We start from the raw sequence: 27,509 nt of genomic DNA, 5'->3' as shown, positions 1-27,509 counted from the left end.
TAATCTAATCTGCCCAGCGCATTCATAATAATAAGTGCTAGTATGCGTTAAAATAAGAGATGACTTTGTTCCATAACCACGCTTTTATCTTAAAAGTGGAAATTAAGTCATTTTTATCACATGACATTCGTAATGTGAGCCCAAGGGCATTTTGAGGCAACAGCAGAGGGAAGTATAATGCTAAAATGTCTATTTAATTCTTAATCTACCAATGTAATAATATTTAGTGTTTAGACTTTTGGGCAAAGATTTTTTTGACTTCCATTTTAAATCATTTGACTAGCAATGTGTGTAGCAATTTTAACACAATATTTGGGTTGTCTATTACAATCCACGAGTTTACACAGCTCCAATTGAGAAATAGTGGATGACGTCGTGTGTTTGTCTGTGGGCTGGAAATAAAAATGCATCAATCAAGGGGATCCGCTCACCTCTTTGATCCAATTTCCCCAAGAGGATTATCTTATCTCCCTTTCACACACAGAAAACACATCATTACGCAACGTCTTGTGAACCGTCCGGGCCTTGTGTACACTTTGTGTATTCAGAATTGGCTATGATATCAGAACGAGGCAGCCAAACCGGGAATGAGGCGATTATTGACAGCGCTAGGAAATGATCGTCGTGGCTGGATTAGAGTGTAAACGGAGCCATTAATGGCAAAGTCAAAAGTTCACTGTGGGGAAATACATGCTGGGAATAAAACTGAAGGTATTGTCTAGAAAATGACAGTTATTTCATCAAGAACAATCTTGCTTCATTGCATCCTGTATTGTGATGCAAACATCGTGTATTTCCCCAACGTGCAGAGATTAATAAATGCCTGCTATTAGCATGTGTGTGTACAGGTGGCGGCGCCATCTTGACGCCCACACACACATTTCTAGCAAGTCATGACATTATCAGTTTACAAGAGCCAAACAAATGGAAGGCATCCAACTCCACTAAAAAGTGCTTTACTGGAGTTTTGCCACGGAATGCCATTTGGCATTTCTATTTCTGTATACAAGTCGATGTTGACCTATTCATGTTAATATTTCATCAGAAATGAGATAGCGCAGCCCAAAGTGTGCGTCAGCTTCACAGATAAGTAGCACATTCCGACAAAAAAAAAAAAAAAAGTCAATTCTTCATATAATGTTTGTTTTACTGATTGATTTCTGCAACATACAATGTGTGTAGTTTTAAGGGGGGGGCAACAGGGTGAGTTACACGAGGGTGGTGGTGGGGTAAACAAAAAGAGCTTCAGCAGCAAATATCAGCACCACTCAAATGAGTGACGGGGGGGTTGGGGGGGAGCTGTCTCGTAAAAGGCACAGGTGGGCTTGTTTCTGAAATTGAGGCCAGTGCGCATACGGTTTGTCGGCAAAACCTCAAGGCCAAGGAAAGAGAAATAAAATGAAAGTCCGATGGGAATTGAGCGAAGTGGATCAAACCAAGCGACAAACAACTGCGTATACAAAAATAACATTTAAAAAAATTTACAAAAAAAAAAAGCCACATTATTATTATTGTCATTATTATTACAATCTTATGATAAGAAAAGGGCCAACAGGCTGCTTTTCTGTCAACCAATTAAAATCTTTTTTTTTTTTTTTTGGCAAAACGTAAAAACCCCAAAAAACAAATAGGCAGCTAGAAATAATTTACACCTTTTTGTGTAGAATTTTCTTACATCTTCTGTTTAAACGGAAAGAAAATCCGAAATAAAATAGATCGCAACTCACCTGTACAGTTTTGGATCTTTCGAAAAGCAAAAAAAAAATAAAAACTATGAAACATTGTATATCCTGTAATAGACGTTGCGAGAAAACGATGAGAGTCCTTGTGGGTCCGATTTGAGCTCGTTCTGGTGTCAGTCAACTGCCACGAGAGTATCGCATGTGCAAAGTCGTTCACCTGACGGCCTCCCCCAGGGGGCGATGAAGAAGAGACAAGCAGCAGAAAATGAAGCAAGCAAAAAATAATACCGACGCATGATTGGAAAGCTGAGGAGGACTGCGCTTGACGGTCTTCTTCGAGAGATAGACTAAGGCCGGCTCATGGTCCCAGCACTGAGAACCCGGGTCTCCAAGCGTAGTTGTTTGGACCTTAAATACTTCAACGGCTACTTAACAACTTATTAGGACCAAACCACATCACTCAGGAACTCGGGTTTAAAAACATCGTAGGACTATCGTCCAAAGTACTGCAGCTAAAAGGCAAACCATGACAGAGGGGGAGACACGAGGGTGTGTCCCCGTTTTTCTTCTTCTACGCTCATCTTGGGTAACGTAGCATCAGCAGAACAGAACGTGAGGGGAGAGTGAAGAGGAAGGAGGGGAGACTACCCAGGAGGTTGCGTCATGGTTAAGATTATCTCACTTCGCTTTGAAGATTGTTGCTGATTCAGTAGAAGGGCACCTTCTAGTCAAGTGTTGCTTTCAAGGAGAACATCTAATAAGAAGGGCTTCCGTTTGGTCAAAGAGGAAAACGTCTCCAGCTCAGAGAGAAGATGGCTCCTTATTTGCGCTCAGATATTAGGCTTCGGACTAACCGGGGGAAGAAGCAGACGGCTCCCACGTCAGCGTCTTGAAACATCCGCCGGCAGCCAGCCAAACGGACGAGCCTCTCGAGAAGAAGGGGGTGAAGGAGGAGGGGGGGGGGGGGGGCTCCGACTTGCAAAAACGCACAGCCGGCAGGGTGGCATCTTAGAAGCTCGCTTTGGGACCACCCCGGGGTGAGATCTTGGCCCGTCTCCAGAGGGAGGACATTGTTGTGGACAGAGCGGTCCGTCGTGTCCACTCCAGGGGGGGCATTGTTGAGGGCCTTTGGGCGCAATGCAGCGGTTATCGAACCCTGGAGACAAAGAGGACCAACCACAACGCTAAGAAAACCAAGAGAGGTCCAAAACAGGGCTGAATCATTTCAAAAAGTAGCTTAAGTATCACAAGTTGGTATCGGAGGCCTCCGAGTCTACTCGATACCTAACAATGATTGAACTGCTGATTGAACAAAAAAACAAAGCAGACTTACCCACTCAGGTCTGCCTTGCTGTTGGCTGTTGCGGCGGCCGAAGACTGACTATTGGCTGCAGAGGTCTTCTTGACACACTCGGACAAATCTACACAAATGTAAACACACAAAAAAAGCAAATGTTTAATTTTGTATTGCAGTCAAACAATAACTTGGTGTTTCATTACAGGGGACTCACCTTTGTGTGACCCACTCCACTCAGCGGAGGCGGGTGTCCTAACGTCCAGAGGGTCTGGTGGAGAGAAAACAGGCATTTAAAATTAAAAAAAAAAAAACTTGAACTCATTCAAACTTTGTATGTGTACTCTTGCAAGCTCTTTGGGAACAAATTCATTCATGCTGACTCAATGCCTGCCCTTCACTGTCCTACATCATTCCCTTGCACGAGGGCCAAGAGCGCCCTCTGTTGTACAACTGTATAAACTTCACTTGAGTCGGGGATGACGTATTTTTAGTTTTCCTGCCATCATCCAGGAGGCGTCTGGGTGAGCGTCCTCCCCCAGCGAGGCAAACGCACCTGTGGCCAGTATGAAGGACTCGGGGGTCCTCTCTGGGAGGGGGGGAGGGGAGTCGTCACTGTCCCAGCTGTCTGGGTTAAAAGGGTCAGAGGTCAAATAAGAGGCAAGGTTACAAAAAAAAAAAAAGTCAATCTGGATGGATTGATTGATTGGGGAAGCAATCGGTGCGGCAAAACAAGCAGCCACCAGCCGTGTGCTTGACACAAAGCAGAAATTAGCAGAGCGCCACCCGTCCAAAAGCACATCCATCTTTGCGACCCATCGTGTGACGCGTTATGGAAACAACGCTCCAGAAAAAAAAGCCAAGCAGAAAAACAACACTCCCGGGACCACTTTGAGAAATGCCATGGACATAAATCTGCGTCTGGTGGGTTTAAATACGGGAACGACTCGAGGCGAGCATGAAGATGAACACTTTAGTCAACCCAAGAGTGATGGAGATCATGCAGCCTCGGCGTATTTAAAAAAAAGGCAGCAAACGCGTGTCCAAAAGCATTCCTAAGCGTGTCCCAGTCCAACACACTTCGTGATTCTCCGCTGCAATTGCATAACCGCAACACGCCACCACAATCCCAAACGTGTTTCACATGCGCGATTGAACCTTCACCATTCAACATGCGACCACCACACACACTTTCTTAACCCACATTGACCCAGAAAAAGGATTACGGGGGCAATTTTGAGTGGTTTGCTCAACTTGTGTCAGCGGGTTGCTAAGTGCGGTGCGAAACAAGCCCCGATGGTGAAATACAGACCGGCGGTCGCCGTACTTGCTGTGGCGGGTGACGAGGAGCTCTGCCCGGCGATGGACATGGGCGACACCTTCCGCACGGGCTGATGATCTCCAAAGTTAAGGGACGTGACCGTCGCCGTGGAAATACTGGTGCGGTGACTCTCCCGGCACGCCGCCATCTCCCCGTCGCCCTCTTCGTCCGAGTTGTCCGAGTGCAGCGGGTTGGTGAAGCTCAGCGCGGTCCGAACCGGCGTGGACGAGGAGGAGGACGAGGAGGAGGAGAGGTGCGAAGAAGAGGAGGAGGACGGGGCGACGCGATCGGACGACGAGGAAGACGAGGAGGTCTTGGGGAAAGGTTTTTCGGGGCTGGCATGAGTCCACGCCGCGTGACTGGCCTTCGGCTCCGCCCGGTCCCCGCCGTCGCTCGTTACCGGGAGATGGTTGGGTCTGGCGAGGACGCCGCCTTCTGCGTGGCTCTCCCCGCATCCCCCCGCTCCGCCCTCCGTGCCGGAGTCCTCGGACAGCGAGGAGCTGGACGTGAGCAGGGACTGTCCGGAGCGGGCCTTGAAGGCGTGGCACCTCTGAAGCGGGCTCCCGCTATTGGCCGAGCCGCCGCCCGCTCCGGCCGCCGCTCCCATAGAGGCGCAAGTGTCGAAACTACGAGGTCCTTCCTGCAAAGGCACCTTCTTGATTTCGATGCTGAGCTTCCTCTCCACGCGTGGCGCGCCGCCGCAGTCGGCCGCCGGGGATATGGGCAAGGAAGGAGTCCCGCTCAGGCCCGATTCCGTCTTTGCTGTTGCCGCAGACAGTTTGTTGTTGTAGTTTTCATTCAGATCCAGATTGGACATCTGCTGCTTTTGACAGAGCAGATTTTGGTCATTTGGCTCGGAGCTGCTCTGGGTCTTCTTCACACTTGCTTCGGACAGGTTCTTCTCCATCTCTGTGCCTTTATTCTGGAAGCAAAGAAGCAAAGGCATGACATTTTGTAGGCACAACGTAAATAAACAACTTGTCATTTTACCTGAGTGAGGTTCTGTTGCGCGCTGGCCAGGACGTGGATGACAGGCTTGGGATGGTAGCGGTCGTTGTCCTGGCGGACGTTGGTGACGGTGGGGAAAGCCGACGGGGGCGAGGGGGTCAGTATAGGGGGCACGGGGTGAGGCTCGGGGGGCTGCAGGATCTCCTCTTTCACGTCGCCTTCCACCTGAGCACTAAAGTCACAAGAACAATCTTGACTTTATTTTTCCACCACTAGAGGGCGCAAATAGTAGATACAAATTTTCGACCAGATTTTCTATGCAATCCAAATTGGCCCGCCGAGCCCCGTCAAAATGCGATTTGAAATTTCCGAGAAAGCCAACTGAAGAAGCGGGAGCAGATTGTTTGTGTGCACGTGAGCTACGCGTTTTCTGACAGCACGTGAAAATTGTTGACAGGAAGTTGAGGTTGCCACCTTTGAGCTAACGCATTCGTTTTGCGTGTTAGCTGAAACGCCAATTTCCTTTGCTTTGACAACTTTGCAGACAAAAGGGCACGTGGGTTATTTTCTCCAGAATTAATTTGGATCCCACTTTATGGATTATTTCTTTAACCGATGAGACGGAGCGAGTTTCCGTGCAAGCGCGCAGGGGCTTCTCGGAAATGATTTCGAATGCCTTTTGACTTGATTAAGGGGAATTAACGAGTCTCCTCCGCGGGGAGATCAGATTGCACGCCATCTTAATTTACTGTCCTGCTTCGGCACTCTTCATTGCAGCCGTTCGAGTGGCGACACTAACTTCTTTTCAGATAAACAAAAAAAAAATGGCTTCGCTCGGAACGACTTAAAAATTGTCTTCCTTGGATGAGCAAATAAAAGAGATGATTCCCACCACTGGAGCGGATTGTTTCCATGGGGATATGAATTATTAAAAAAGCACGAGTTTATCCGAGACATTCGTCCTTTCGATATGATGAAACTTTTATGATATGCTGAGGGGCTAAAAAGGAGCAAACGCAAAAAAAAAAAAACAAACACGAGTAGGATTTGCTTTACATGTTAAGTATGCAAATGAGCTTTTGAATAAAGCACATTTTGGGGTGTGTCTGACTCGCTAGCGGTGACCTTGACGTTCAAGCGCAGAGTGTGTGTGTGTGTGTGTGTGCCGACTATAAAAATAGCTACTTGGATGGTCTTAGGAGGCTTAAAACACGCAGTGAGTATTTAGGCAGCGGAAGGATGAATTTGTGGGAAAGGGCTCCATATATATTCCCATATAAGTTGACAGTGTCGCGGCATTTTTTAACGGCACGTTTGTGGCTTTGGGTTGGAGCGCTTTGAAAAAATCTTTGCCTTCCCATCAACCGTCTTTGGTCAGATATTATATATTTCTGCACGGGGGGGTGTGGAAGAAAGAAAAAGCCAGACATAATTTTTATGTGGATATCTTTTAGCGTCCTTGGGTGTTCATTTCCCCGGCGGCGGTAATAAAAGCATATCTTGTCTATAGGTACGTGCATTCATCATGGCTGCCATTTCTGGGCGTGGATCGTAAAAGCCAACGAGAATCAGGAGGACCAAGCGAAGAGGAGAAAGTGGAGCGCAATCCCTGCCGGGGCCATACGGCGAAATTAAAATTGAGAAGGGGAGAGACGAGCGAGTCCCGCTCAGCAGGCGAGCGCGCCAATACACTTATGGCAAAGATAAGTCAAGTGTTTGGAAAAAGCCTGCCAGCCACATTCGAGTTGCAGACCATTGCAAAAGATCAGCAGAGTAAGGAAGAAAGTTTTTTTTTTCCAAAAGACAGAAAAAGCATCTCACCTGCGTATCCGAGGTGGTTTGGGAGGAGGCGTGTCCCATCGTTCGTCATCCGACTGGTGGCTGGCTTTGTCGGGACTGCTTTCATCCTGCTTTAAAAAAAAAAAAAAAAAAAGTAAGCTGCGTAATGCACTTCTGTGGGTGTTTGTGCCGCTAAACAATAGCCGTGACTCAGCCCGCTAAAGGCATGAGTCAGTAATGGCCGCTGAAAATATTTGGAGAAGCAGTTAAGCACAAGATAATAACACACTTGTTGCCCTGATGACATTTCACGCCCTAATCTTCTATAATGACGAACAATAATTACATAACAATAACTGTGACTTTTAAACGCTGTTTCCGGGTGAGGAGAATGTTTCTAATCATGTGTCTGAACTTGGGTCGCACGTCAAGGGCCACGGGAAGGAAGATGAACGAGTGGCGACACGCAGCTTGTTAGCAGTTATGTGGGCCGAAGGACTAAAAAAACCAGACGAGAGCAAAAAAGTTCTTTTTGATTAGAGTCCTCCGAGGCTCCACAACTCTCAGAGTTTTCTGGAGGCCAACTTTGACACGCTGCCTCCCATGTGACTCATTATTTGTGTTTTTGTTTGGCTTCCATTGTGCTACTAGGCGACATTTGTGTTGTCCTACCATGACGTCGTGGATCTGCACGTTTGTGGGGCTCTCCAGTAGCTGAAGTTGCTTCTGGAAGAGCTGCGCTATTGCTCTGTGGACCAACTCGTACTGCTCCTGGGGAGGAGGCGGGGGCAAGAGACAACAAATCAATGAAAAGCAAAAGTTTTTGGCACGGCAAAGGATGGAGCAATGAAACAAGCGCTGGCGGATGAACGCTAACCTCATTACTCCCCCTGAGTGAGGCAGGAAGTGTACGCCGGGCTTTTGTTTTTTTTTTTCTTTTTAAATTTCATTACCGGCTTCCTGGAAACTGCTTCGCTTTGTGTTAAGCATAATATTTTGATTCAGACGAGAGGTACGAACACAAATATACGGCGGATATGAAATCGAAAAGGTGTCATTGCGAATAGAGAGTAAAAAAATAAATAAAAATAGTTGAACGAACCTTTGTCTGAACAGCCGAGTGTCGCTGCGTCCTCATTTCTTGGATCAAGCGGAAAACGTTGAAATCTTCTGGAATTTTCTTAAGGGGCACACAATGTAAAAAAAAAAAAAAGTTTATTTGGACATTAAAGACAAAGCGGAAAGTATTTGGATTTGCAGCTACCCCGGCTTTGAGGAGGTTCCACGTGTAGTCAATGGCGCAGATGGCTCCTGTCCTCCCGCAGCCGGCACTGAACAGAGAAAAAAAAAAATTAAAAATCATACAAATGAGCTGAGATGAGGGGAAAACCTTTTTGGAGGACTCGCTCTCATAACTGTACCGCACCTGCAGTGCACACATATGGGGACGTCATCGTTCTCTTGGTATTCCCTCATGAGTCCGATCATGTCCAAGATGGAGTCAAACGAGGAAGGGACGTCGTGATCCGGCCAGTTGATGTAATGGAACTGCGTTATCCTACGAGTTTCCTGCGGAGAAGACGAGACGGTTCGTGATTGCCTTCCGCTTCGTGTTTGAGCGCAAACTTACATTTTCGTACTCCACCACCAAAGAGCGGATGGAGTAGTCGGTCCTGGCTTGCTCCGATTCCTGAAAGACAACGAGAGCGTTGACGACGAAGCTCAAGCGACGTCCATGAGAAGAAAATATGAGAAAGGCTCCGCCTCCTCGCATAGCTGTAGATTTATCTACTCACGCAGGAGATTCTGAAAGGGCCGAAACTCACGGGCTCCCCGAACAGCGGGAAATACCGTTCGCATTTTTTCTGAGGAGAGAAGAGCGGGAGAGTTTGCCGAAACGGAATCTACTCCTTTTAATCTTCACCGAGAATTCTAAAAATTACAAAACTGAGGAAAAATTGATGAAAGTCTAATTAAAATTAAAAAATAAATAAAAAGGCTCACCCTTCCCATCTCAAACTCACGACAGGCCATCACAATGACCTGCAGGGATGCACAGAGGACGTATTAGGACGGGCTCACATCTGCAAGCTTCTCAGCTTAATCGGCGAAAAAACACGGGACCCATCTGCTCCGTCCCATCTGCCTCTCAATTTCTCTCAGCTATATGAAATATTTATCCGCTACTTATACAATTAGCAGCCTTTTTCAATTATTGATAACAAAATGGATGTCTTCGAATCCGGTGGATGAGCCAGACCGAGAATCGGAATCGTAGCGAAGCCCGAGTGATGACGTTTTTCGACAACTCACAGCGACATTGTATTCCCAGTTCATCCTCCAGAAGTCGATCACAGTGTTGGGGAGGGGGCCCTGAGTTGCTATGTAGGCCTCGGGGCCATCCATGCCCTGAGAAGAAAAAAATATGATCAATCATCAGAAGATATCACCCAGAATTTTTTTAAAAATCTTCACACCTTGATAAAATTGGCATTGATGTAATCTGTATCCTGATTGGTCGTTTTTAACGTCAGCTTCACCCGAGTGTGATCAACTGAGGAGAAAAAAGAAGGACATGGTTTGAAAAGGCAGAAAAAGTATCACCAAGCGGGACTTACATGGGAGAATGTCCTTGTATCGGTTCTTCTTGATGTTTTCTTCTCGCTCGCCAATGTTGGTGGGGTAAATCTTTTCCGTGCGGTACTTGGTGGAAAGCCGCCGCAGACGCTGCAAAAAAAACAAAACATGAAGACACCGAGGTTGAATATTTCCTCCTTTAAAGCTCCTTGTGGTTGACATATTGAGGAAGACATGTTGAAAGAGGAGACAGTCACATGATAGTCAACCAATTCAACACGCAAAGAAGCAAAATTGCTTTTATTCCAAAATTATGTAAAACGGGGTCACAGGGCACGCACGATCTTCACATCCACGACGGCGCTGGCTACCGTCTGCAGAGGCCCTGCTTCTAATTACTCGTACTTCCTGTTACATAAAGTGCACATGTGTACCCGGACAAATAATAGAGGACGCCTGGAGGGCGGAAAAGGAAGAATAAAGGAGTCGGACTGTTGCTTGAGCCGACCGGCCGGCACAAAAGATCAACAAGAAAAGATGCTCTTGCTAACAAAGCTAACGGGCTTCCTGCATTCACGATTCCGTGACACACTTTGTTGAATGGGAGACGAAGAAACCAGGGCCTGTGAAATGACAAGATGCCCATTCCTGGCATCCAATCGGAGAGGAGCGAAGCACGTTCTCCTGCGCACACACACACACACAAACACAGGGCGTTTCCCGCCTCCACAGACCCCCGTCAGGGTGAGTCACCGGCGTTCACAGACACATTACTTGGGTCGAAAATAACTTGCGGATGCCAAGGCCGTTACTGCGCAGAGGGCTGCCGACATAATAACTATGTGATTAAAAAAAAAAAAGGAAAAAAAGCCATTAGCAGCTAAGCGAATTGAGTGAAGAGAAAAAGGTAAAGCCGCTCGGAGATGCTGCCGCCGAGCTAACCTACTTTCTGTCTCCTGGCTGAATAAGCAACGGCGTACTTGCTGAATAATTCAAACGTTTAGACGCTTTTTCTCTTTCCGCAGTTCAGCCGTGAGCGCTGATTGGCAGAGCATGTGTTCTTCTTGCATATGGATAGTGCGTGCATGGGAGGGGGGGGGGTTGTGTTTGTGTGGTCAGGAAGTGGGGGTGCCGAGCCGCTGCTTCACTCTTGACGGTCAACTTTCAGCGCCAGCGTGCACACACGGTAAAATAGGTCAGCACTTACAAAACAACAAAAAGAAACTGGCAAAGATGCACCGAGAAGTTGGAGTCACATCCCATGAAAGCAAATTTAGGTCAGTGGAGCACCGTCGCGTCCGCTCCTTTAATTAGCCACCGACCGGTGTTTCCTTTTTTTTTTTTTCCTCGATGTCTGTCACTCTTCATTTTTAAGTCGCCCTGATAGAATTCCCGCAGCTCCTCTGTTACGCAAAACAAACCGTTCGTCGTTATTGTTCCCCTCCGGCCGCAGGAAGCAGATGCGGATCGAGTGCACGTAATCCCGATCATCCGCTTGGCGCATCGTTTCACCGGCTGAGATGTTCGCAGGGCGTAAAACGGCGACCTGCTGACCTTGTGCTCATAGGCTTTTCTTTTGTTGAGGCCTTCTGACACTTTTGTGAGGCGGTAATCAATGTTCTAACTTTCACCCGAGTGTGTGATCAGCAAAGTTTCGTCGAGCTACCTCGGCGAGCGGAAATACGCCTCGGCTTCTCTTGTGAGAAGAAGCCAGCTCCCGGGGCAGAAGGCCTGTTTTTTGGGTTAAGCCCAACGAGGGGGCGGCTTCCAGAAGAAACGAGAAGGTGTTTTTACAGTAACGTGAGGTAAAAGCTCAGGAGCGACAACCCCCCTGCCGTGTCACCCTAAACCAAAAAGCAAGCTAATGAAACATCCACACGTCACGCGCACGTCGGCAGATTCCGCTTTAACGAGATGACAAAACTCCTTCGGCAGTCTCCGCTTTTTAACCTGAGAGGCTCGAACATCTTGAAAACATCCACAGACCGTGGGTGGGGAGAAAAAAAAGCTTCAGTCGGTATTTCACAAAAAAAAAAAAAAGTAGCGCCCGACATATTATACTTAGTCTTCATATAGAAGCTAAATAGCACAAGGAGAGCAATCAAATCAATTTAACACATGTCGGCTTTTATATGCAATTTGGGACCTTGCACAAATTGCACGCATATATTTTGATTTGATGTTTCCCTCCAGGCAAGATTGCATCTTTTTGCATTCGTAGCGCTGACAGTAAAGGGGCAACTCGGCGACTGCTTCGGGCTTTCCGTTCACCTCGTGAGTCACCGATGTTCTCGCGGAAAAACACACACGTTGCCAGTACGTGCTGATGAGCCCAGAAGAAAATAGGTTTGACATTCAAAAAAAAAAAAAAAAAGCACTCTGCCTGAATATTTCGGATTCTCCCGCAGTTTGGCCAACCATATAATCTGTGACTGGATGACCTAGCAAGCGCACTGTCATTATGTGTATAAAACACACTCTATATATAAGTAACAATAGGTGGTTAAAGTGGGTGTCCAAGTTTTTTTTTTACAGCGGGCCTAACCAACTACTAGTCAACGAGCTGCTCTCGGATGAATAATTAAAGAAGAACAGCGCACAATGTTGCCAGATGAGAGCAAAGTCAGCCAGAGGCCTCGGATTAATATTTAGCACGCGGGCTTCAATTCAAATGTTTTCTCGCCTGTAATGAACGTTGGGGGTCATGCGAGGGGCCGGACGAGCGAATGTAAGGTCAATATCATCTTTGTATCTTCAGCGATCAATTTTGATAACAGAATTTTGGAGCATTGTGACGTTTGAAATTTAATATACAGAGTATCGGATCTTGGTATTGGTGCGCATGTACGTTACATCACAACATGCTCCTTAACAATACCCAACATTACAAATCCTACTTCCCTAAAGTCTCTGTTTGAGCAATATCTGAGGTCAACTTGAAACGCATATTTACCAGACAGAACTCCAAAACAATCAAACGCGTGTTGATATTTTGCCAAATTTTTTTGAAGAAGGTTTGACAAAAGTATCTCCAAAAGGCAATGACGCAGCGATTTAAAAGGCGGGATATAATGTTATGAAATAAACGCAAGAAAGAATGTTGCAAGCTCCGGCAAGCAAGCAGCTTCCATAAAGTTCACGGGAGGGTGTGTGTTCGTGTGTAATGTGTGTGTGGGTGCCCGACGCCTCCATCCCAATCAGTACGTCACGATCAAACAACTGCTCAATACTTCATACCAAATATGATGCAATATAACCTTTAAAAACACGGTGACTAACTTTAGATTGAAAACATTTGCTACGCGTTGCTAGGAGCTACAAGCTAACCTCCAATTAGAAGGTGCAATACTTTTCTAATTGATGGGGAAATGGGCTAGAGCAGAAAGGCCCCTTTTACCCCCCCATCAAGGGCAAAGGAGCTGGAGCCAGAGCATCACTAAGGGTCTATGTGTCAAAAAAAAAATCTAAATGTAGCATATGTAGTCACTGTTAATGAAGATCTTAGAAATAGGGAACACCTATCAATTAGTATTTCATCGGTGTATTTCATTAGCATACATTTATGTCTATGGTGAACAGGAGCTAGCTTATAACAGGAAGTAAAGAGCCACCATAACAACTGCACTAACAAGCTATGCTAATAAATGAGCTATTCACTATAATGACTGTGTATTAGCCAAAACGTGACGTCAAGAAGGTTTGATTGCTTAATTGTACGAAAGAGGAGCCGGCGGCGTGTCTGTGGCTAGGCCGACGTGTGAAGCCTGGAAATGGGAGGAATGGGACAGTGGGGTTAGGGCGGTCGTCCCTTTGCCTTCTGCGGGACAGAGCGGACCGGGACACGGGGTCCGATCAGAGCACGGAGGGTTTCTACGTGAGCTAACGAGCTAGCTGTCGATCATTTTGCACCCACCATAAAGTCGCTGCCGAAGTTGTCCTCTCCCCTGTCGTCGTCCCCCTCCGTCATGGCTTTCACGCCCTGGATAAACTTTCTCAGGATGCCGGCTTGGTCCATCATGCTTGTGGGCGCTTTCTATTAAAAACAACCTCCCTGAAGTAGCAGAGGAGGCGAAAAAAAAAAAAAAAGCAACGGAAAAAAAAAAGACAAAAGGAAGTGGGGGGGTTGGGGGGGAATAAATAAAAAATAAATATGCTTCACGGATCCTCCCAAGGAGTCATCGTCGGTTCACAAGCCTTCCTCGTCTTCTTTTTTTTTTTTAATTATCGCCCCATGTTGTCTCGCCTTCTTTCTTCTTTGCTGTTTTCACAATGCTTGACAGTAGTCGGAGGAAAATGCAGCAGCGACCGGGGTTCCGCCACAACGGTGAAGTTTATTACCACAGCGTCACACAAGCTATGCAAACTTCCTTGTAGATGATTTTTTTTCCCCCTCCAAGAAAGCAATTAGACTTTAAAAAGAGAAAGAGATCCGGTTCGGATAAGTCTATCTATCCACCCCTCCCTGTCTAGCTCGATTTCCACATTCACTGCTGCTCGTTACTTGCTACTGGGGAATATCCGGACCTGGCTAGCCAACGAGAACGAGAACCCGCCCCTTCTAAGGGAATTCACTCTGCTGATTGGTGGCAGCGGATAAATGTTGGGATGTCATTGGCAAACACGAACGTCTCTCTGTGTAAAGGACGATTCTGATTGGATAGAACACCAGTCTGTCGTGTCGACGCGGTTTGGCACGTCATCGTTTTGAATTTTATTTTTTTTATTACACGCATATTGGATAACAGTACAGCAATAGGATTATTTTATTTTTATTTTTTCAAATAATTAAAAATGCTCGGAAAGTGTGTATTTTGGTAACAGTCACAATTTTCCTACCAGATGCCACAATACGTGATTAAGAATAGACAAGGGAGCAGGTTAATCCCGTCCATGGTTCTAAAATCAAAAGCAAACGCTCAAATAATCCAGTCAAGCAGCCATTACGGGATTTTAATCTCCACCACTAAGGATGTTGGGATGTGTGGCTCGATATTACGTGAAGGCCGGAATTAAAACGCAGATTAATGGGTCAAATGTCGACTCTGGATTAAAACATCTCCAGAAATAACTTGAAACAAATACACCGCTAACAGCCAGTCTTTTTTTCCCTCAATTATTTAGTAAATTGATTTGACAAGTGAACGTGACCTTTGTCTGTTCTGGATTATGGTGGAAGTTTGAAAAGGGGGGATACAAACTGAAAACAAATTACTGTGAGAAGGTTATGCCAGTAACACTAACACTTGTTATCCTCACACACAAAAATCTCCTTCTGAAGCATGACGTCATCCCAACACAGTTTACTTTCTCTGACTAACCCCCTCAATTCACACGTAACTGTCTAAACAAGTTTATTTCTTCCCTCCACACTCGAGTGGAAACAAATCAAAAAGCAAGACAACAGGCCATGGTGTGTGCATGGGAATCCTAAAAGAACGTGGTCTTCTGGGTTCAACGCCCGCCTCCTTCTCTTGACTGTATTTGACCTGCCAGTGGCGCTGAGGGGCCCCAGGACAGTTAGCTATGACAACATCCTGCTGACATGGCTCCCAAATCATCCCGCTTTGACTTTCTCCCTCACACACACACACAATTTTTTCCCCTCCCATCTTTCCGCCTCTCTCTCTCTGGAATGCAGCGTTGAGAAGCAGCTGAGAGGAGGAATGCTGCTGTTACAAGCCCATACACAACCTCAAGGGGCTGGAGGGAGGCCCCAACACACACACACTCCTGCACATACACATTACCTTGCTTATGAACTTGAACCAAAAGCAAACCATTTGGGTGATTTCTAATCAGGAGCGCAATAATTCCACGGGCTCCTGACTGGCAGTATTGAAGCGGTGTCGTGAACAATGATTAAGCCAATAATAATCCAAATAAGGATTGTTGGGAGCCACGCCGCCACGCAGCCTGAAGCGCAATTGAATAATGCCGCCATTTATATCTGCCCAAAATGGTGATTATTCATCATTACACAGCCTTCTAAGTGATAAAGGGGATACTATCATCAAGGTTTATTAAAAGAAATAAAAATGGTGCAAAGAATGCAGTCATCATTGTGCTTAAATGTCTGCTTGACCATAAGCGTTTCATTATTCTGCTACATTTCTTTTAATAATAAAAGTGATTCTGAGAAGTGCAGGACGTCACATCCACTTCGCAGTGAAACAATATTGAAGAGTTGTATGTGGGCTCCCTCTAGTGGTAAGAGAATGACTGAATGAAACTATTCCAACACTGCATAATTTTAGAGCCCAAACGTTTAATTTTCAGTGGTGTATAGCTTTTCCCACTGTGTAAAAAAAATGTTAGTCATTAGTTGACGTTGCTCTAACTTGTTTCCCTCAATCAGCTGACTAACAGTAGTTTTTTTTTATTCCACACCAGGGTGTGGTTACTCGAATTGGCCGCAAGACGGCAGCGTTGCACGCAGAGCACATCGAAAATGATGCAATGACATTACCGCCTTAATTTTAGGTTAACTTTGGATTTTATTCAATTATTATCACTTCATGTGACAGAAGACATGCTTTCTCCCAATTCACTCGATTGAAATCCTCAAAAATACTCGTTTGTAGCTAGATTAACGTGCACTGGACGGAAAACGAGGTTGAGAAAGCGACTTCCGCATGTGACGCGGGATAATCTCGCGAGAACACGGCGAATTCATGCGTTGCGTTCAAATAACTCGGAATCTTAAGACCTTTACAATAAAACGTCAAAATTCCATTAAACGGTGTGAAGCAACGGCAAATTTAGTCTAGGGAGTGAAAAAGATTATTTTTGTTTATGTAAAAATAATAAATATTAAATCGCCTTGCAAATCAAAGCATTAATGGGCAAAGATTGGCCCATACATTGCCCAACCCTGCATAGTAACAAAGCATTAATTCCCCTTAATAAGTGAAAAATTTTTACTCACCAGTGCAGGATACAATGGTCATCCAAATTGCATGACTTGGTATCTATTGCTTCTCTATTAGTTGTCCACCAGGGTGCAGCATTGACTCACTGATTGCTTTGCATTGCACTGAAAAAGCTCACTGTAAGGAAAAAAAAAAGCCAATTATTTATTTCCAACCGTCATTCCTCTAAACTAATACATCACTTAAGTTAAATGTAGAAATTTGGAAGCTCACAATGCAGCTTCTACCACCACAATATTAAATACATTGTTAAATGAACACTTCTATTTATCGGTTAGTCAAAGTTGCGTAACTTTATTGGCTGCCATTACAGGTGTTCCTAATGGAGTGGTATGTTTGTTTTAGATCAAAGCATATTTTTCTGAACTTTGGTTTCCGCGTTTGCAATAAGACTTCCTGTGCAATGATGTCACCTGTTTTGACTTGACAGGCCCGCCGAGGAGCAGGGGCAAGCCAGTCAAGACCTGCCCGTGCTCAGCTGTAATCCAAAGCCTTCTTCGTGCCCTTCATCTCCATTTCACGCCAATTTCGAGTCTGACGCCTCATGTGTAGAAATGTCGGACATTAATTTTGACACCCCCCGCCTACGCCTTGGGGATTGAAGAAGGGGATTATATGCAACCATACATTTCCTGCTTCTGCTCAGGTCATGGATTGGACACCTGAACCATTCCTGAAGGAATGTCTTAACAAGACCCTTCTGGATTCCCCGAGTGAAGGAATCTCGGAATGTGGCGCGTTCTTGAGAAGAGCATCTGGTCCAAAGCTGTTGCAACAGGTAACCAAACTAAAGCACCCTTAATAATGGCCTGTTGCAAGACCTGATCCAAAAGGACAGTAGGCCACATTAGAGGTTCTCAAAACCTTTGAACATCTGCTGTTTGGTGACACGCTTAACATGTCAACCCAGTTGCATCTGCCTGCGTCTTGGACGGGGAAACCGACACAAAGCGAGACGGCTTTAGGTGGCGTGAGTCAGCATAGTGACTAATAACGGAGTCCGTGTTGGCTGAATTAGCTCATGTTACGTGGCGCAACGACAGATGGGGGAAGAGATCGGATCTTGATAGCGGAAGCCAGACAGACGTCAACACCAATTTGCGGCCAGAAGCACCGGCGGAGCTAGAGGGGGAGCCGTGAGGGCAGTGCCTCCCCGAAGAAATATGCTTCTATTAATCCCGTACAACCTATTTTATATATGATATATCATTTTTACACATAATTGGAGTTTGACTCAACTATTTAAATATTGTGATTTATGGTTTTCGTCTCCGTGCTCAATTGAGAGACGATTGGGAGTAAGACCTCCTGGAACCACCGGGCTCGCTTCCTATTCAAACCGACCCGTCTTGGCCTCGGCCATCGGAATTCACGTCGTGTGCATTAACGGACAGCGTCGGGATCTTTTCTCGTGGACTGGTTTTTCAGTAAATCTCATCTGCGGAGCACATGCTTCAAAGGGGTGAGGATGAGGACACCAAACGGACAAGGAGGGGGGTTGCTGAGGAAACCCAGAAGCATGCTGGGAAACAAAGTGCGCTGTTAGCCCTTTAATCTCCATTCAGGAACTTTTTTTTTCTTTTTTAACTTGAACCAACCGGAACACTGTGCCCTCTCCTCCCCGGCACCCCGAGTGATTCTCCAACTTGTTTCCCATGGCTGTCCTTCAACAACAATCCTCTTTGTTCTCCTGGAAGACGGGTGGGAGAGGGAGAGATAATCACAGGAGGCGAGGCACGCCGAGGCAAAACCGTGAGCCAGATGTGGCAGCGCTGGCTTTTTTTTTTTTTTTTTTCACCGGGACGCCTGCCTCTGAAGTCGGAACGCTCCTTCAATTTGCCGCCCTGTGATGCGGTCAAGCTCATTTCGGCTCGCTCTGCAGCTGGAGTTGGAAATCACGCCGAGGTGGGAGGGGGGGACTACAGCCCCCAATTCCGAACCTGGGGCTTTTGTATTTCACAATGATTAAAGTTGCACTTATAAGCGTCCCCCCAATTTCTGTCATTTTTTTCCTGACCTACTTTTTTTTATGAATAGGCACTATTCTGCATTGTTGACCCCATTTAGCACCTGCAGGAGCGAGGCCCCCCTTCACATCAAAAGCATTTTTCCACCTCACTGACAGGCACGGCGTCAACAAAGGCAGGCTGGAAGCAGTTTCGCTTCCCCACGTAGCCGCCGCCGCTCGCTGCCATGGTGCTCGGGCCTTGTTGATACCGGCGGGTGTAAACAGACAAGGAGCGGGACGGAGGAGGTGGTCTGAAGGGGATTCTGTAGATTAGTATTGCTGGAAGGACACGTGTTAGATTTTCCGGTGTATTTCTGGACAGGAAAGCAAAACATCATGCGCTGAAGGATTCGCTTGGTGCCGAGTCATCTCATGACTATGCAGGCCCGGTCGCTGGAATAACATCAACTGTCGTAAACAATGAACGAGCCGCTTACTTGCACCTGAATTAACAATAACAAGACCTTCTGGAGAAAGACTTGGCGATTAAAAATTGGATCTCATTCAAAATCAACAACTCTCGATTCAAACCGGGAAGTCTAATTTCCTTTAAATTATTAACTCATGTTTGATTAGATTGAGATGATGAATTTTAGCTTCAGATTAGCGCCCCCTTTAGGTGTGGAGTGTTCGCACAGGAATTACGCCTGTTGCTTGTTATCTTTGTGGTGCGTTCGAGTGCAACTGAGGGTAAGAATTAAAAATAGAAGGCGGAGTGTAAATGAAGACGCGTGCTGGCACTCGGGCAGATAAGCGGGTTGCAAATAACACGTGCGTTGTATTTTGCGGTGTTGTGTTGTTGGAGTTGTCTGCTTAATATAGTTTTAAATTGCAAGGCCGACCTTTGTTTGTTTTTTTGGCCCCCTTGGGATCGACTCGCTCGGGTCGTAGTCTTCCCTGATCCCTCTTTTATTTGATCGTACCGTTCTGGCCGCGACGTAATAAGAGAGAACACGAGAGTTGCGACGCTGGAAAAACCACACGGGCCCCGAAGGGAGCGGAAAAAAAAGCCGGCTCGTAACAACACGCGTCCATTGCACTTGTGCCCTTGTTATGGATATAAAACAGAACTGAGTGTCAATTTTGGGTTGGGAGTAGTTTGGAGGATTTTTTTGTTTTTTCCTGGCTGGGAGCGCTTCCAAACATCACTGAGGCTACTTTGGGTCATCGTGAATTACAAACGTTTTTGGGAGGCGTCAATTGATTATTCGATAAGAGCGGGAGGTTCAGTGTACTACTTTCTAAATTGTCAAGACTTTGCCACCACCTAGTGGCATCTTGAGGTACTTCGGAAAGAGCAGAAAAAAAATGCAAATTAGTGGGCTTTACCGAGTTGCATTCCAAACAAAAATAATATGTGAGTGGCAAAGCGCAAAAATACCGAGGATCACCGCACAATAAAAGCTGAACCTGATACGAGCGGACATTTTGTGTGTTGCCGGAGTTGACATTCCGACAAACGGCGATTAGGGATGCTGGCTCAGCGCATAAGCCGCAGCGCCTCTCTGTCCGCTCAGCGCTTTTTGGACATCCTGTATATCTGGCCAATCACGTGCCACTCACTCCACATTGGCACACGCCATTCAACCCATTGTGCCCTGTTTGGAATTTAGCATTTAGCGGCTACACACTGGCCACTTCATTAGGTACACCTTATGAAGTCCAATACAGGACCTACAAACAGTTGTCGTTCGAATTAAAATGGAGTGAAGAACCGGGCGTCTTTGATTTAATGTCATGAGCCGGCGCCTGGTGGAACGCCGCCGCCTCCGGAGCGGGAAGAGAAGCTTCCTCTGCCCGTCCGCCACTTGAAATGTAAATGAAGCGTGCGAGCGAATGACTGCACAGCTTGATGTGGCCGTTTTACATAACGCTGGAGCGGCCAAAGCGACAGCGCGGTTCCGGCTTGGCCCGGCTCCCGCCGTTCTGGAGCTCTTTAGCGGATGGCGGTGAATGGCCGAGTGGAAGCCCGTCGTGGAGGCCGAGGTGCCCACGCACCAGCCTGCCCGCCGCCCCCGCGCTTACGCTGTCGCTCCATTCAAACCATCCGGTGACTCGAACGTATTTAGAAATTGCATCCGTGCGGCTGAAGCGTACGACGGGCTGTACGCACACACACACACACCGACTCACTTGACTTTTTCCCATCTTTCTCTCGCCTACACGCACGCTGCCAAAAAAGAGTATTCCCAGATGGAAGCTAGCAGAGCGGGAATTATGTAACAACTCCCAACTTGAGCTCCGCTTGTCATCTCCAAGCAAACTACATACACATTACGCCGGACCGGAATAGAAGGCGCATTGGAGAAAATTTAATGGATCTAAGACCCGACCAATTTTAATTGGCCATTTTAGAACCGACTGTTTTTTTTTTTTACACGACCCGAAAAAGGGGCTATTGAACGCCCGGCAGTTCCATCCTAGCAACGGCCCGGCTCTGAAAGAGATTGCGGGCGCTGCCAGATGGAAGCCGGCCCAGTTCCGCATCCCCGAGAAGCGACTCTCTCGAGTCGTAATTCACGACGACGCTACTCGATTGCAAAAGCTGATCTCGCGAAATGAGTTGGTGCGTGTTCAGCGGTTTTTTGTGCTGTCCTTGAATGGACTTTCTGTCGGAATTCGTGGTCCTCCCGTTTATTTGCAAGCTAAGGGGTGGTGGTGGTGGTGGTGTGGGGGGGTGCAGACCAAACTGGGAGCAGATGTAACTTTTACCCCCCACGCTGACACATCGTGCTCACAAGCACCAATCCTAGCGTCTCAACGGCGGCCTCCCTTTCGAAGGAGGGGGTCTTCACGCACCCCTAAATTCCTGCCATCACCACCAGCGCATTCCCAGGCCCTCTCCTGGCGCCCCCCCCCTCACCGGTTCCTCGGAACAACGGCGTCAGTGTGGCCCGCTGGCGTCACCTTGCTCCTCGGCTGCACACTGGCAACTCTGTTTGTCCAAAGGGGGGAACCACCCCGACTTGGAGATGATGGGAAACTAGGAATGATCTTAAAGGCTTGTTTTGACCAATTTGTTTTGTAACACGTTTGCGCACACCTGTCCTGAGATGAAACAATGCGTGGGTTGTCGTTTTTTTTTTTTTTGGTCTCTCCAAAATTCCCCACCTGGCCACATCACACGGAAATGAACACAATGGCCTTGTTGTGTCGGCGCTATTGCACAGAGGAGGGAAATGAAGGGATTGTGCGGTCACCTCATCTCACCCATCCAGGTGTTTAGCGATTAAAAAAAAAAAAAAAGCTCAGATGCAAATGACAATTACAACAAATGCTCTCCTGTATAATTTGCTTCGAGACAGATTGGTCGATGGAAAATTATCATCCCTTCTTTCCGGATGGTTTCAATTCAAACAAATAAAATCTTAACTGGAAGAATGTTATCATTCATATGTGATGAGTCATGGGGATTTTTTTTTTTGCTACCTTGATTTCTTGGTTGATGATGCCGCCACATTTAGGCAAGTGAGAACATGCTCTGGATGCTTTCCGGAGAGCCAGATGTTTTTGGACGTGTCTCTCCAATGCTGGCAGGTGGTCACAGCTTGTGAAACATCTGGATGAGACAAATGACAAAAGATTCATGCTGGAATTTCTCTGGCCTGATTTCAACCAGCTTTTCTTAAGTAGTGTTAAACATCAAAAATTAGAATATTGGTTTCAGACGGGTACAAAGGGACGTTTGCGCCGTTGTGGGAGTTACAAAAAATCTGTGGAGCGGAAATAATGCATGGTGCTTTTTTTGCGCGACATTACAGCATGGCCTAACACCTCACCTGATGAAAGCGACGCAGTATGTTGCTGATGCTCATAGGTTCTTTCAGCGGATCGAGGAGGCCCCGCCCCCAGCCCGGCCAATAACAATGGACGCCGGCGTGATTAACCAAACAAATGCCACCGGCGGCACAAAACCTCTTCTGTCAATGCACGTGGGCATTCCCGACATGCCTCGCTGTTTACGTGCACCCCCGGTTGAGGGGGGGGTCAGAGGGGTTCATGCATTTGGGCCGGCGTGTGACTGGGGGCAAACTGCTTCCATGGACGCTGCCAACAAGTGACCTGAATGAACTCGCCCGATTGAATGCATGCGATCTACATGGAGGGCCCCCTTTTCCCAAGATTGTCTTTTGTTTTACAGCGACGCTCGTTAACAGGAAGTCACCATTAAGTGTCCGAATACATTCATCCTCCTAAACAGTAGGGGGCAGTGCACTTATGATGTAGCCTATATTTTTTTATATACCTTACAATTGTAATATAGTACAAACTTATTTTTAGAATGCTTTGTTGCCAACGATGACCTACATTCATATCTTGATTCATAAAGCCTGCAGATGTTCTTTCCTCCGCTGGAGTATGTTTTGTACTCGTAAATAGGAAAAGCTGACATATTTTGATGATGTATTTATTATTTTTTACAGAATGTCATGTTCCCAAATACGATGAGGCACAGCATTGAGTGTGCGGACAACATCGTAAACTGGAGCCAATAAATGCTTTGTCACAGCGGGGGCAAGTTAAGGAGGTAAATATGGAAAGAACGTGACGTCGTTTGCTCCGGTGACGTGGGATGTTTTTGATTGGTGGTGTGGGGGGGGGGGTATCTAGGAGACATTGTTATCGCACAGCAGCAAGTGAACGACACAGTGACACGGAGTCGAGCCTTTTCCAGCTCTTGAATAATTAAACATCCACTGAACGGCACACTCCAAATCTATTTTTAGCCGGACAAACGTGTGTCAAATATACACGGGAGCGAGGCGCTGGTATTTATCACGCGACATAAAACGTCACATGACGCCGGCGGCCACATCAGTGGAGGATGACTCCCCCCCCCCCTCCCCTGAGGCGTTCGAACAACACTTTGTTTGCTCTTAAAATGGACTGGCTTTGTTCTAAAAATAAAATTTCAGCACAGCAATAAATGTCACTTGACTGACACACCACTTGCTTTATTTTCCATGGAATGTTTTCATTTTTACGAGAACCCAAGGACTTGCTAACGCACCACAAGAACAACCTGTAAAAAGTCGGTCTGCCGTTTCTGAGCAGACTGGCTTACCGAAGCTTTTTCATCGCCGTGGTGACCTGGGATCATCTCGCGTATTGAAATTTAAAACAGTCAGCACATGCCTTTTCTTTTTTTTTATGATTTCACTCAGAATCCTTCACGCTTAACTGCGTTCAAAGAGATACTGTACGTTCAAGCGTGACCGCATCAAATCTGCATACGAGTGACCTATACGCTTCAAGATGGTATCTTCTTAGCCTCGAGCTTAAAGTGACCGGCGCTTGCGCTCTGGCCCACCATTGAACCCCCTCCTTGCCCCTCCTCCCAAAACCCTGCCGGCTACAAATCCTTCACATCATCTTGGCATTTTCGTATATCTTGGAGTTCAATGTAAAGCGGGACGACACGGCTCGTATGTTGTATTAATCGGAAAAGATGGTGTCCAAATACTTTTGTCCGCAGAAATTTTGATGTCATGTTCGGTGACAGCTGGCTTCCACTTCCGGAAGATGATGTCACTCGTTCGTACGAACTTAGCTTCCCTACGAATTTCTCAACGGCGGAATACGCGACGGCGTGACCTCATCGAGCGTATTGTTTTAAAGGTCGCCGTAACGCCGGGTCCGCGGCCGCCTTATCTGCCGACACAAATTGACGAGATTAAACGCATTGTTTACACACAATGGAAAAGTCCCGCCGCGGATGTGACATACGACAAGTTACTCGATAGTGGTTAACCTTCGGCGGCGACGTCAGCGCCGATAATCCGGCGAGACGCAAACATGAATAAACGCACCCAGCGCAATAATGGGCTTGATGCGCTTGAAAACAGGAAGCCGAGCGTGCTCTGCTAATCGGAGGAGGGTGGGGGGGGGGGGGGGGTCGCTGCCTGCGTTGCCGTGCTTGCTGAACTCAAAGTTGCCGGAGCGGAAGTAATCTCGGCTGTTCACTGAGTGCATTCTTTTAAGCTACCGAGCTAATGGCTTCCTCCTCCTTGCTTCGAAAACAAAACAAAGCGAGCGGCGGCGGCAGAGGCATCGCGGCTCGTTGGGTAACCAAGTCCTTTTTCGGGACCTTTGCCATCCACCTGAGCGCCTCGCCACCCACGTTTGGACGGCTGCCATTTGCCAGGGAGAAGAATTACAACTGGAAGGAAGCCTTCGAGCGCATCTGATTGATCGGCTGACTCGGTTTTAACGCCGAAGCGGAAATTCAAAAGGCTTGTGAATTAAACACGCCGCGTGATGTCACTGGCTCCTTCTAACCGGCCACGGCGAGAACTTAAAAACTGCAGCGCTGCCTTAATTAGCCGACTCCATCTTGGTGACGTGCGGCGCAAAGTAGGCCGAGGGCGCCGACCTCGTCGCACACGACCCACCGTGTTTGCACTTGAGTGTGTGCGTGTTATGATGCCGCGTGTGACCTAGTTATGTTGGAGTTTCGGCGCTGCAGGTTACATCGATGCACTTTACTCGCTCGGTGTGGGAATTCTTGCTGGGCCAGCTCGAACAGAATTTTCCCCCCATATCGTGGAGGTTCTGTACGTTCTCGCTTTATGATTGCCTTTGTAGCGTCACATTATTATCGAGACGAGCACGTTTTCCGCCACGTCTGGGAACTGAATGTCCTGGTTGTAACATAATCGCCGTGACGACTTCGGCCATCGCCGTGGATACGGAGTCACAGGTAAACAAGAGAGGGGAGGGGGGGTGAAGATACAATGACTGTAAGTGATTTCAAAACATAAATGAAAGGCTGTTTAAATCACGTTTGTCCCACTTTGGACCGGAGTGTCCGAGTGAAACCCGGTGTTGAGGAGCCGACACAATTGATGCATTGATACACCTCAGGGTGCGAAACATTCTCACATTTCTTCCAATTCAAAGACTTCGAGGTCAAACTGTGATCACATGCCTGGATCGCAATGTTCCGGTTTCTTTTATTGTTTGGTCAGGAAGTCAGGATAAATAACAAAACAAAACATGAATTTTTAATCTACAGGTGAGTCGTGTCTTCAGGGATCCTCCAAACAAGACTGACAAGAAGTCCTTCTGTACTCTCAACCGTGACCGCAATCTTCCTTTTCACTATTTAGTTAGGAGGTCACGGTCGGCCGGACTCAATCCCGACATGCATTGTGAACCGACCAGATCGTCATTCATCATCGGACCTCATTTGTTGGAATGAAACACGAGGCCGGAAAGCTTGACGAATTTCTACTCGATAAACTCTATTGACTAGTGGTAAAATTAATGAAAGGGATAGACTACATTGGAACCTTACGCAACGATGATCTCAAATTTGTCAATCTGGTTTTTAGTGTGCGGTTCATAACTTTGCTGAAAGATATTTTGTTCTAATAATAATTTCCATAAAATTGAGGTGCACTCTGGCAGCACACAAACCCTTCTGTCACTTTGCTGGAAGCCCGAGGGCCGAAATTATTGCTTTGATTCGGATTTTAACGATTAATATTTTATTCCGCCTATTCATTACATTACACATAGTACTGATCGAGTTTCTGTTGTCATGCCAAGCTTCAGAACTTTTTTTTTTTTTTATCATGGGCAGAGAACGTCCTCAACTAATCTCTAGTAATAGTAATTGTTTACACACAGCAAAGATAATGGCTGCTTGTGAGAACTGTTGTAAGCTCTTTGTGTTTGTTAAAATTGCCATTGTTTGAAGGTTTATAATCGCCCTAAAAAAACCATTTTATCTCTGCGTGTGCCCACACTTACCGCTCATGAATACGTGGTGTTCAACAGAACAAAGGGTTCCTTCAGGGTGAGCAGCAGGTTGCCTCCAGCTTCGCAGCCAGGTAGTCCTCTGCTGGCAGTGGCGCAACTTTTAATGAACACCAGGACCAGACCATGAGGCGGCAAGCCCCGAGCAGGAGGCCTCCACATCTACACAACACATGGGGCAATGTTCAAACTGAAGCTGAAGATAGTATAAGAGAAAATATTTGAATAAATTACCAAAATATATATGAATAGAAATGAATTAAGAAATACGACAAGTTAAAAAGTCAAAATGATTACGACTGACGTGTTAGCGTTGTTGCTAACAATAGCATTTTGTTTTTAGCAAACGCTACTTCTACTCGTTATTTAAAAATAAAATAAAATACAAACTTCTACTCGTTATGTATTTAAATAATGTGTCTCTCACTAAAATGTCCAGTAGAGCTGCAATACACACCACAATCTCCAAGACAAGTGTTTTTTGTTCATTAAAGTTTGGGCTAAGCGAACCGGAAATTGCTGCGCAACCACTTCCTGTTTCATCTCAAAGTGCAGCGCCACCTAAAGGCTTGGCATGCATATTACATTATTTTGTAAACATGTTTGCGTATTAGACGGCATTTTATCCATTAAGTATGTTTTATCGGCGCTAAAAGTATAAAGTATAGAACGACGTAACAAAACAAGTTAGATTCTTTATACTGCCTTTTACCTCAATGTCAATAGATAATAAAATGCAACAATAATTATAGATATTTTCAAAGTATGAGAGTCAGTATAGATTTAATTGTGACGTCACACAGAAGCAAAATGACGTGCTTAAACACAACATAGCATGGACCAATACAAACTCGTGCATTCTAATGGCCGCGTGTCCTCAAAGCGGGGTCAGACGGATGGACACACAACCACTCACAGTTAGATCCACGGAGAAACAAAGAAGCTAGTGTGAAGTGTAGTATCACTGGCAACGTTGGTGCAATCTCTCGTCTCGTCTTTTCCTGTTCTCGGCGCTGGCGTCGCAGCCTGTGCCGCCTGTGTGGGTTGACACCCACCGGCCCATCTGCGCCCGCCGAAGGCCTTCAGGGCCCCTGGAGACCATCTGGCATCTCCCTCTTGTGTCTGGCGACTCGTCACCTACGAAAGTCTCTTCGACTTATCCGAATTGCTTTGCATACTCGTGCAAGTCAGGACGCATCATATGACATCA

General features: G+C 46.5%; 1 protein-coding gene and 1 long non-coding RNA gene across 9 annotated transcripts; one reads left to right on the top strand and one right to left on the bottom strand.

Moving 5' to 3' along the window:
* Positions 1-1,126: 1,126 nt before the first annotated feature.
* ptpn12 (protein tyrosine phosphatase non-receptor type 12) lies at positions 1,127-26,872 on the bottom strand. Of its 8 annotated transcripts, none has more exons than XM_088367381.1 (22): positions 26,757-26,872; positions 26,294-26,461; positions 21,968-22,097; positions 16,527-16,647; positions 13,515-13,652; positions 9,643-9,751; positions 9,502-9,578; positions 9,338-9,433; positions 9,029-9,067; positions 8,821-8,889; positions 8,655-8,714; positions 8,451-8,593; positions 8,289-8,355; positions 8,127-8,204; positions 7,697-7,795; positions 7,067-7,155; positions 5,288-5,477; positions 4,289-5,219; positions 3,533-3,600; positions 3,194-3,247; positions 3,016-3,103; positions 1,127-2,838 (listed from the first exon to the last, which is right to left on the bottom strand). In XM_088367381.1, exons 5-21 carry the CDS (start codon positions 13,617-13,619, stop codon positions 3,020-3,022), a joined length of 2,358 nt encoding a protein of 785 aa, XP_088223507.1. In that variant the 5' UTR covers positions 13,620-13,652; positions 16,527-16,647; positions 21,968-22,097; positions 26,294-26,461; positions 26,757-26,872; the 3' UTR covers positions 1,127-2,838; positions 3,016-3,019. The 8 variants fall into 8 exon arrangements, with proteins under 8 accessions (XP_088223507.1, XP_088223503.1, XP_088223508.1 ...); XM_088367377.1 differs by having other exon boundaries at positions 3,533-3,604; positions 4,304-5,219; XM_088367382.1 differs by having other exon boundaries at positions 3,533-3,604; positions 4,304-5,219; positions 7,067-7,152.
* On the top strand, positions 16,966-26,584 carry LOC148379234 (uncharacterized). The gene is made up of 3 exons (XR_015855451.1): positions 16,966-17,308; positions 22,963-23,066; positions 25,554-26,584. It is a non-coding gene; the product is annotated as an uncharacterized LOC148379234 (long non-coding RNA).
* Positions 26,873-27,509: the final 637 nt, after the last annotated feature.

The sequence above is a fragment of the Syngnathus floridae genome, chromosome 22, assembly GCF_059516105.1.
Source record: "Syngnathus floridae isolate MCC-2025c chromosome 22, RoL_Sflo_1.0, whole genome shotgun sequence".
Lineage (NCBI taxonomy): Eukaryota > Metazoa > Chordata > Actinopteri > Syngnathiformes > Syngnathidae > Syngnathus > Syngnathus floridae.
This window is presented reverse-complemented; position numbering and strand designations above follow the sequence as displayed.